The sequence below is a fragment of the Scomber japonicus genome, chromosome 6 (genome assembly GCF_027409825.1).
Source record: "Scomber japonicus isolate fScoJap1 chromosome 6, fScoJap1.pri, whole genome shotgun sequence".
In the NCBI taxonomy this organism is placed as follows: domain Eukaryota; kingdom Metazoa; phylum Chordata; class Actinopteri; order Scombriformes; family Scombridae; genus Scomber; species Scomber japonicus.
Window position 1 is genome coordinate 14,326,627 of NC_070583.1, and position 11,210 is coordinate 14,337,836.

The window sequence follows — 11,210 nt, forward strand, 5'->3', positions numbered from 1 at the left end:
TCAGACTGAACCTGTCACGTTCATCTAATCAAGGAGTCACTTTTATTGTGGAATTGATGTGAAGACGTACTTCCGTCAGCTGTGGACCAATCAGAGGTTGCCAAATTTGCCAACAAACTATGACATTGGCAACACAAACCACATAATTAAAACACAAATGTATTGTACCGGTTAGTAATGACGGATCTCTTCACGGCTTTGTATAATATTCTGGAGGAGGAACAGGAGTAAAAAGGGCAGTGTGCTTAAGTAATGTGGAGCCTAAAACCAGATACAAATGTTAAACTTTACATGTAAATTGTTAAAGTGCTAGGCTCAAGACTGTCATGGGCAAGTGCTTGATTACTCTCACTTAAGAGACCTTCGCTCACACAATATCTACATCACTGGGCCATATACTATATTCAGAGTGTGAGTAATGGATGCTAATTTAATTACTACATTATATACAAGCCTAGCATTTTCCTGGCCTCAGAAATTACTTTGCCCACTCCTCATACATCTTTAACATCACCCATCATTAACACATTTTTGGAGAACACACATGTGATGCTAAATAAAGCCTCTCTGTGTTAAGATCTTTACATTGGAATTAGGCCAATATATGTACACTGAAGAAAAAACACTGGAGACAGTTTCTTTGTTTTATTACAACATTGAATGAAGCCCATGTATGCAAATTTGAACAGTTGCAGCCATTTTCACGCTGGGCATGTTTGATTCTACAAAAACAAAAACAACAAAAAACAAACTATTCACATTTCTGCCTAAACTATAATATTGAGAGCTCTTAATTCAGTTATTAAAATTACAGTTAGCTGGATTCATCAAAGTGGAGTCAAATATTGACCAAAGGAAATGCTCTGAGTCACCCATTCTCATTAACATGCACTTGTTATGTCAAAGTGCTCAAATACAAATCTGTACTAAATCTGTTATAGTACAAAACAATGATTAAAACAGAAGAGAGCACAAGGACAGAAAAAAGAGAAATTGCCATGGTTGTCCTACTGCTGCATCCAACAGGATTTTATCCATATCATGTCCATCATTGGCTGAAGGAGATATTAGAGCTTATAAGGTCTCAGGATAGGTTACTGACAGGAATCATAGGCACTGGTTCAGCAGATGGCTTGTTCTATTCCTGGATAGTAACTTAAGCAGGTAGTGATATGGTAGTCCTTTCCTGTTGTCTGGTTTTACTCATCGTAGTGAAGTGATGAGAGGAACTTGTCCACATCCAAGTCATGGGGAAAACAATCCATGAGTTTCTTCCTTTCCTGCAGAATTTAAGCCAAGAATCAGAATTACAGGTAAGAAAAAAAGCAAAATTATACAACATATTTTCCTTTCATTTAAACTATTCATTAGACATGCTTAACAACTTGAATGAACTGATAGCAAAAGGCTGATAGACTACCCTACAGCTATTGTAGTGCCCCCATGTGGTTATGATGCTAATTACACAACAGAACACAAAACTGAATGGATGTAAATTAGAGGTCACCCCAATTATTTTTAGTTCCTCACCAGCATTAGACAAGTGTTAGGTCTGACCTGAGGGTGGTGCAAAAACAAACACCATGTGACTTAAATCATCCATTCTCTAAACTACTTATTCTCTGAACCGGGGACACACTGGGCAGTTAAGTTATCCACACACACACACACACACACACACACACACACACACACACACACACACACACACACACACACACACACACACACACACACACACACACACACACTTTAGTCTTCCAGTTAATGACTCAGCTCAATGTTCATCTGTCTGTACTGCATTTGTCAGGTTACAACATAGATCAGATTCAGTTAACACTTAGCCAGGCTCAGCTGTCCTCTGAAGGCCTTAGCTACTGTTTCAGACTAAGCTGTGGCTGTGCTTCAGCCTTAGTGATAATATTACCATGTTCACATGCCAGGATATCAACCCAAACCGCTAAAGCCAGAGTTAGAGCATGTTGGTAGTCTTTGTACAGTTGTTGGAGTTATGTACTGTTTGCTGATAATGACAGCTACACCAGAAAGTAATCTTAAGAACCAAAGTACATCCACAAAAAGACTGCAGCTAAAGGAGTGCCATTCAAAATAGGGACCTATTAAGAAACTTCAAAATGTTTAAAACACATCTAATGGATAGCAAATTCATGACTCACCCGGTCTTTCTTTTTCCCAGGAGAGTGTTTTGACTCCTTTGTAGGAGGGCTGGCTGTGGGAGAAGACTGCTTGCGCTTCTTAGCGTTCTTGGAGCTTGTGGGAGACTTTTCACCTACTCCATCCTGACGCAAACTGTCCTTTAGTGGAGTGCCTGTTCTGGCAATGGCAGCACGTGAGAGGATCATTAGTGTGTGAGCAGCCATATTAATGCAGTTTTCACTGCCAGCCTCACTGGCAGGACTGCAGGTGGGGCCATCTGGGGTGTTGGGATGCATGATATGCTTTGGTGTTCCCTCTCCATCTTTACCCTTCTTCTGCCTGGAAGGAGTCCTGAGAAAGTCAATGGACTCCTCCTGGTTACAGCCAGTCCCCGGGGTCTGAGGCAGAATGAGGTCTGGACTGCTGACTCCTGGTCTCTTACCTGGGGTAGAAGGAGAGTTAAGCCCTTGGATGTCCTGCAGCATCTCAGCTGCCTGTTTGGCCAGAGAGCTGGTCTTTGAAGGAGCTTTTGCAGTCTTGGACTGGGGATTAGATGAAGTCTGGCTGACAGCTGGAGGGCTGCAGTCTCTTTGTGCTGAGGAAGAAGGTGTTGACTGTTGTTGCTCTTGCAAGCTACCCTTCATTTCATTTTCCTTGTTAGCCGTCACATTTGGCATCTCCTGAGAGGGAGTCCTCTTCTCTGTACGCCCCTCACGTGATTTGGCAGGACCTTTGTCTGCAGGTTCTTTCCTGCTGCTCTCGTCTTTGTCTTTTCTACTTCCTGATTTCAGTGCAGAATCAAAGGGCAATGGCCGAGAGCTATGAGAGTCCTTACTTTTTGCTTCATCACTACCCTTATCATGATTGTGTTTCCTGTCAATAGATTTTGATCTCTTTCCTGAGTCTGACTTTTTCAAAGACTCGGGATGTGAGGCATCAACCCTGCTGGTAGTAGCAGTAACAGATTCTTGGTTATGGATATTATGATCTTGTTTGCAAGAGTTATTTTTCATAAGGTCTTTGTGTTGCTGTTGTGCAGGCATGGACTTCTCTGTGTCTTTTACCAACCCCACTCCAGTCTGGGAATCTGCTGTGCATCTAACAGTCTGGACCCTCCTTTTGGGCTTGTTGCCACCCAGGATATTAGGCTTTGTTCGAGGGCCCGTCTCTGAGGTATCTTTCTCAGTCTGTGGGACAGATCGTGATGTGGATGTTTTTGCAGCTGGGGGTGTGGCATTTCTTGTTGTTTTAGCAGTTTCAAGTTGCACTTCTACAGAAGACTCAAAACATAAAATCCTCCTATGACCAGGACTGGCACCCTTTGGCAAAGTCTGCTGGCCTGTGTTTTCAGCTGACAAGGGTTGAATCACCTTTCCAAACAAATTCTGCTCAGCACCTGTAAGTAAAAGAAATTAGGTCAGAGAAAGCAGGCAGAAGAGAACGACACTAAGACACAATTTAGTAACATGAGTCAAGGATACGTTTGGGTAATTTTAGGCCATTTTAAGCATCAAATACGCTAGGCTGGCAAAGGAATTGCTCCAAGTTAACTTGGAACTTACCACCAACTGTAGACTGTTTGGCTGCCACTGTTTGAGGTTTGGGCTTGACAGTTTCAGGCTGCTGTACCACCACTGGTTTTGGTATTGCAACAAGCTGTAAATACAACAACATTGATTAGTGCCTTGGAAACCAAAATTCATAAAGATGACAAAACAAAAATGGGGTTATCCTTTGTAGAGCATGAATGTGAAAATGTGGGATAGGAAGATGATTAGGAATTTTTGTGCCAATGGCAATATCATTTGACTCCCAACGGTCAAAGTTTCATTACCTGATTGGACACCATCTGGACCTTCGGCAGAGTGTCCTGCCCCATAACAGACACAGGGAGCATCAATGGCTTAATGGGTGATGGTAAGATGAGTGGTGACCCTGCAAGTAAAGAACATCACATTTGTTTTTGTAATACCATACAGTATTTTACCAACACCAATAAAGACAATAGTAATAGTTTGACACATGGTAGGCAACAGACATTAAAGACAGGAACAACACACAATAGAGAGAAGTACATAGCACCAACATGCATCAAGCATCACTATTGCAGAAAACAAAGCTTTGAATGCTATTGCCTTCAACATTTTATTTTTATTTATTTAGAACTGATAAAGTAGCACTGTGTGTATAAGTAAAGGGAAATACATGCACTACTTCCACTCTTAAAAATGTTGTTGGATATTCTTCAAATACAAATTAAATATATTTACTGTTTTTGTAATTTGTCAACAGAAATGTAAGAAGGGAGACGCAATAAAAATGTCAGTGAACTGTTAATTTGGGGAAGGCTAATGAACTTTCCAGCTATTGTACGTTTGTTTGCCTTAATACATTGTTATGTATTGACAATACCACAAACCCAAATAAAAATGACAATATCACACCAGCAGTTATAGTTGCAAAAGAACAGCTGATGCCCATAAAGTGAGATCAATGTCTATTACAATGACCCTCTCATGTCACCTGTTGTCTCTTACCAGTGGAGAAGACTTGAGAGCGAGTTGGTGTGGTCACAGCATACTGGCTGCTTGTGGGCAAAGGCTGTCCCTTTGAGACACCAGCAGGCACGAGCACCTGTCTGGCCTGAGCATCTGTAGTCGAGGGTTCAGTCACAAGGAAATAGCTAGCAGTTGCTCCTTGCAGGGTAGGATTAGTGGCGTCCAGGGGTAGCTGAATTATGTAGCTTGGCTGGGCTTGTGAAGTCACTGTCAAAGGAGGTGCAACTACTGCCCCAGCCTTACTGCTGAGAGGACTAGCCTGGGCCTCAGAGCTTTGTAAGCCACTAACTGCCAGTGCAGTCTCGTCCATGTTGGTTTTTGGTGTGCCAGGGCATCTGGGGGATTTAGCTGGAGATGAAAGGTAGATGGTGGGTATCTTGTCTCCAGAAATACTAGAAACAGCCTGATTCAAGGCTGTGTCAGTGGCAGAAACTTCATCCTGGTTATCGCTGATGATGATCTTCAAAGAAACTATATTATTGGAATCACCTGCAGCCTTGCCTGGGACACTGTGGTTGGTGGACACAGCATCAGATGCTGCTGTGACTGGGGCACAGGAGGAGTATACAGCTTTGGATGAGGCAGGAGTAGCTCTAAGAGATGTAGAGGTAGAAGCAGATGTGGATGTACCAGCTGTGGCTGCAAAAGGTGCAGGAGTGGAAGCTAATGAGGACAAGTTAGGTGCAGCTGTAACTGTGGCACCTGTAAATGTTGAAGAGGCAAATTCAGGTGTTAGAGACAGAATAGACACTGGTTGAGTTCCTCCTCCACTGCCTGAAACTGACACACGAGGCAGGTCAGCAGTTGCTGTTGGAGTGTTGTTTGGTTCAACTTGTACAGAAGACACAAATGCAGGCTGATTATTCAGAGCTGAAGACAGGGCCGCAGCAGGTCGCTCTTTAGATCCTTTTGCTTTTTTACTCTCCTGTTTTTTGTTCCAGTTAGATGTTGATGCTACTTCTGGTGCAGCAGTGGCTCTTGATGAGGGAACTGTATTTGATTCACTGAGTGCTATTGAGATGGCAGGCTCAAGACCCACCTGAGTGGTCATGCTGTCTAATGGAGGGGGAGGTGTATGCAACGGTTCATCAATATCCATTGGTGTTACACCAACACCGCTATTGAAGAGTGAGCTTTTTTCTTTTCTGTTCGAGCCCACTGCACTAGTTAAGACACCTCGGTGTTCTGCATGACTCACTAACAATTTAGCTGAACTTTTCTCAATTCTGGATGTTCTGCCACCAGGGCCAAGAACCGTTTTTTTTAACAGGGTGGGTGCAGTTGACTTTCTGGTCTTCCGCTCTTGTACAGCTCTCGTCTTCACTGTGATTGGTGTTGTATCTGCAGCGATAGCATCTCTGTGTGTAGTACCTGCAAAATATGAAATCAAATCATTTCTCTGTTTCTACTTGTTTATTTCAGACAGCTTTGTCTTCATTTAGGGTATGAAAATCTTGACTTTGTCACAAATCTACACAACTAACAATTCTCTGTTAAGGAGTACAGTGTTTCTGGCCAGCTGTTGCATTTGCCAAACTGTTTATTCTGCTCTTGACAAGCACTCATTCAACAGAAACATAGACGGGGATGAAGCTAGGTGCACCATTACACCCCTACTACCCACCTCCATACTAGTTTAATAGTTATCACTCGTAAATCTAAGTGTACCCACACTATTGTACATGGAGGAGAGCCAACCATAAATTGGATAAATACCTGGATCATCATTCTGAAGGTGCCCAACTGTAGATGAAGGTCCAGCAGCATCACTCTCCTTTGGGTTACTGCTAATATCACCATCTCCTGGTTCCCCATCTGTGAATTTGGTTTTATCTGCAAAAACACATATAAAATGGTTTTGTTGTTGTGCAATCACACATGGTAGGCTGAAAATAAAAGGGATAGAAGAAGAACTCTGCACAACAGACAAAGTTAAAACAATGTGTAATAGTTACTGTAATCAAAGAGGTCAAAGAGGGCCTGAAATGCTGGGTCAGACTCCGTCTGCTCCAAGATGTCATGAATGGCATCGTCACTCATATGTATTTCACCCTGTGTAAGAGGATATAGATCAGGAAAATTAGTTAAGTGTTAATAAGTGCTTATGACAGATGTTAATAATAATATTTTTAAAGATGTAAATTCATAGACATTCAGTGGTTAAGTATAGCAGCACCTGTAAACCTAGGATTTCATCTATTGACTGGTCTGCTTCCACTGTACTCGACGGGGCTTTTGATGTTTGCGGGGTTGGCTCACTAAGATTAAAGATGACAAGACAGAAGAAGTCCAGCTATGTTATGATGCCACAAATTTGAACACCACTGTCAAAATCAGTAGTCTCAACAACCTAAAATAAAAGGAATAACAATAACAGAGTTTCAATTCAGCACTTACTTGGCAAGGATTTTGTTGATGTTTTCAGCAAGCTTCTCTTGTAATGATCTGTCCCCCAAAATCTTGTCACGTGCATTTTGTATAACAAGTTGCTGTGGAGAAACGCATTTATTGTGACATTACAAAACTATACAATCTAAAAACAATTGAATACTAAGGATGAGGCCATGAACATTTTGCAATGTCTTCTCCTACTCAACAGTTTATGTCCAAGGTAAACTGACACTAATTGATCTGAAATCAGAGCTGACAACAAGCCCTGTCTAAAAGATTTCATGCTCTTTCTATGTAACAATATAACATTCTGAACACACCAAAACTAAAACATCTTCTTAAGATGCTCAAAATTGTTACAAAAGTTACCAGTGTTATGGGGAACTAAACAAATGGACACAGATGATTAATTAATGTGAGGTTTATTCACAGGGAAGTTTTCATCAACGACCTCTTCAGGCTGCGGTTCTGCACCAAGGTTACTGACAGTCACGGAGGACCTCCCAGGGCCGCTAGATCCACTTGGAGCACCAATCCTCTTCCTGGGGGTGTGCCAGAAGACAGCAGAAGAGATCGAGTTGGATACAACAATAAAAACACTCTTCAAAATGTCACATTAAAATTCAAAACACTGATTAACAACTTGTAAGGTGTTTATAATATGTGTCACAAGACATTATGAATGAACTTAAATCTGTTAATTCTACATAATCACATTAATGATGACTCCTTTGCATTTAAGAGTGATATTTCCACAAATCTCTCATGATGCATGCTTGCTACCTGTCATGGCATTGGCAAATTTAAACTGAACAGAGCCTGAAAAAGATAACAATAACTGTAACATAAAGAGTAATGATCCTTACCATTTCCGTCGTCCAGGAGACATCGGGCCTGGATTTATCCGATGTTCTGATACTATTATCTGTAAAGGTGAATCCCCTGAAAAGGACACATACATTACACATAATAGAAGAGCTTTCGTTTTGGTTTGTGACCTCTTGTGATCCAAAATTACAATGAACTGATACAGGAACCATCTCTCAAGCCATCAAACTATAAATGATTAGCTGCTAGGATTGTTAATTTCAGGTTCATAAAACAGACCTTTGTTCAAAGAAAACGTGAACATTTCAACTGTAAACTACTATAAAACAGCAATGTTACATCATCACAGGAGGGAAATGACTACTGCTAAGAATGTCAAACCAAAGTGAATATTTGTTTGACAAAGACAAACACAACAACCTGTAAAATACAATGTGTTTTATGATACTGACTGGGTGTATTTCGGCTGCCATCGAGAATCTGTGGTTGCGTGCCACTGCCAAGAAGCATTCTGGTATGCGGACCAGAGAAGCTCACAGGAGTGGAATGGCCGAGCATGCTGTGTGAGGTGTGTGCAGGGCTGACAATGGAACTTGTTTCGGAAATTGAGGAGCAGACGACACTGCCGGCTGAAGCCAGAGTCAAGACCCGCTGTCTAGCCATGTTTGCCACTCCAACGCGTGAACGTGCTGTAAAGGACACAAGTTGGTAAATTAAAGACAGTCTACGTATAAAGCCTGAGTAACACAGAAATAAGACAACGTATATAAAATATATGGTTATAATTTTTTTAATTTTTTGACCACTGTGTCAAGAGTGGATGAAGCTAAACATATTAATCACACACTAAGACTGTACTTGTGTCTGTTGGGGTTTCATTTGCTGATGCTAAGGGCTACAATATTGAGTGCTTTATTCAACAGTCCAATTATTACAACCAGCTTTGAATAGTGAAGACTTTTTTCATACAATCCAATTTTTTTCAATATTCACAGCTGAACATGAATGCATCATCACAGCAGACTCCACAAGTACCTGATGCTTTCAGCTCCATTTCCATAAAAACACTTGTAAGATATATTTTTGAAGTACAACATATTCATGGGTGGGGACAAATCTTTTAGCGTGGTAAACATTGCTGTAGGTGTGAATCCTTTGTATGTACTTGCTTTGAGTACGTGGAAGCAACAGAATATTCATACATCAGACTTACTACTTTGACATGCTGATATTGCTGGCGAATTCTGCAATGACCTGATAAAGAGACAGAAAACAAAAAGTAATGTATCAGTGATCAGTGATGAAGAGTTGATTCAAAGATAGCTTTGCAATTAAAAATAAATAAATTAAAAATCGGTCAGTCACAGGTTCAGTTTATGATATGAGTAATTTCAATTAAAATTGAGGGTGAAGCTAATTACTTGATTTGGTTGAGTGTAAAATCCAGTTTTTTCCACAGCGAGGTCATCATGGCGGGTACTTCATGACAAGACTCTGTTGAAAACAGTGAGAAAATATCAACAATGAAAAAATGACACTGAAGAAGAGTATATTATAAATGGTAGTAGTAATAATATATAGTAATAGTAATATATATATAGTAATGAGGACAATGTTAGGTATCTCACCTTTTGTTTTTGCAGCCACATACTCATTTAAGATGGTTGTTAGTCCCTTCCCAAAGATAGACTGCAACAGTGTGGGGAAAAAAATTTAATCATACACACACCTTTGAGCACACAACACTCACTTAACAATTTTAAAGAGGACTTGGAACTTACAAAAACACAAGCAGGAATAGTCCCATCTCCTGTGGTGTGCTCAGCATACTCTTTCAGGTTTGGGCTCTCGTGAATGAATGCTTGGCTTGTGTCAGACAGTCCCTCTTCTTGGAGGTACCCTGGTGAAGGACATTAAAGAGTAATCTGTCTTAAAATAAGAGCCAGGCGTATATATGGAGACTGAAAAAGGTTTCATACTGGCTATAAAAAGAACCCATCTTTTTTGGCACTACAAAGACAGTAATGTTGAAAGATATCTATTGATTTGAATAATTTGGTTGGCTGAAAATTCATATTAGGTTAAGATAAACGTTTAAATTCGTTTTTGCACAGGAGGTGGTCGGACACAAAATTAGCAACAGCCACCAACCAAATACTGGTAAAATATGCAAATGGTTGGCAGATTTGCTTCACTCACCAGCAAGAGGAAAAAAACTGAATTGAATGACTGATGAAATTTGAATATTCATTATCAGTCCACCCTGGAACATGACATGTGGATTTTGTCCCCCCATCACTTACACTAGTGAAGTGCATTATAAAGGGATCTTCTAATGATACGTATGAAGAGGGGAGATGATTACAGAAGGAAAAATCTAGTGTAATATCAGTGTCCATTTGGACTTCTGACTGTTGTTTAGACACAGCCGTGAAAAATTGTGAACCTAGTCTATTAGCAGAAAAGGGGTTTAGCGCTGACTGTCTATCGCTCAATTAATGACTGTAAGCTCCTCTTATCCGCCGTGTTTACAGTTTATTGTCGGCTAATGCTACAGCTAACTTACAGCTCTGCCTCGTCCGAGCTGACTTACCCAAAACAAGACGAGCGACGTCGGACGGCAGCAACATGACGGCCTGTCGGTGAATCTGAAGGCTATATTAGTGAGTCGTTGGCTACATGTTCATATAAAGTCTCTCAGAAACCTGTAATACACCATCAAATTAAAGCCCGTCAGTGGTATTGTTATGAAGGCGACGTCCCGAGGACACTGCTGCATACTCAAAAGGCGGGGAACTCAAGCACGTATAACCCGGAAGTTACAAACAACTTTGCCGTTTAGGATTGTAGTAGTTGTAGTCCTGTTCGAAATGTCTAACTACAATATACATTACAAGCGTCTACATATAAATATAACAAGTGTCATTTATCAAACATGGTTCTACAGGGAACCTCTAAGTTTTCATAACATCGCATCAAACTAAATATTAAGTTTGCTTTCGTGTTGGCAAGAAAAGTTAAAGGACTCACTCGGCTCCGGCTACGACCAGGAAGTGGTGTGGTCTCTATAGTGACGCTACCGGGGCGGGAATTTCCTGCGTGGTCTGCGTAAGGGGGTGCGTGCGTAAGTCCCTGGTAACAAACACGTCAAAATGGCAAAGTTGTGTGGAGTAGCACAGCAGGCTCTCTGAGCACTGTAACACCTACCTACCTGCCTGCATGTGCATGTCTGTGTGTGTTTGACAGCTAAGCACAGTCAATACAGTCATCTGAGGT

General features: G+C 41.1%; 1 protein-coding gene across 1 annotated transcript; it reads right to left on the reverse strand.

The window, feature by feature from the left end:
* Window positions 1-636: 636 nt before the first annotated feature.
* On the reverse strand, window positions 637-10,684 carry npat (nuclear protein, ataxia-telangiectasia locus). Its single transcript, XM_053320629.1, has 17 exons — window positions 10,528-10,684; window positions 9,716-9,834; window positions 9,563-9,623; window positions 9,356-9,428; window positions 9,148-9,188; window positions 8,387-8,623; window positions 7,973-8,048; window positions 7,537-7,648; window positions 7,113-7,204; window positions 6,892-6,973; window positions 6,671-6,767; window positions 6,432-6,548; window positions 4,695-6,086; window positions 3,992-4,092; window positions 3,720-3,813; window positions 2,178-3,553; window positions 637-1,280 (listed from the first exon to the last, which is right to left on the reverse strand). Exons 1-17 carry the CDS (start codon window positions 10,562-10,564, stop codon window positions 1,200-1,202), a joined length of 4,188 nt encoding a protein of 1,395 aa, XP_053176604.1. The 5' UTR covers window positions 10,565-10,684; the 3' UTR covers window positions 637-1,199.
* Window positions 10,685-11,210: the final 526 nt, after the last annotated feature.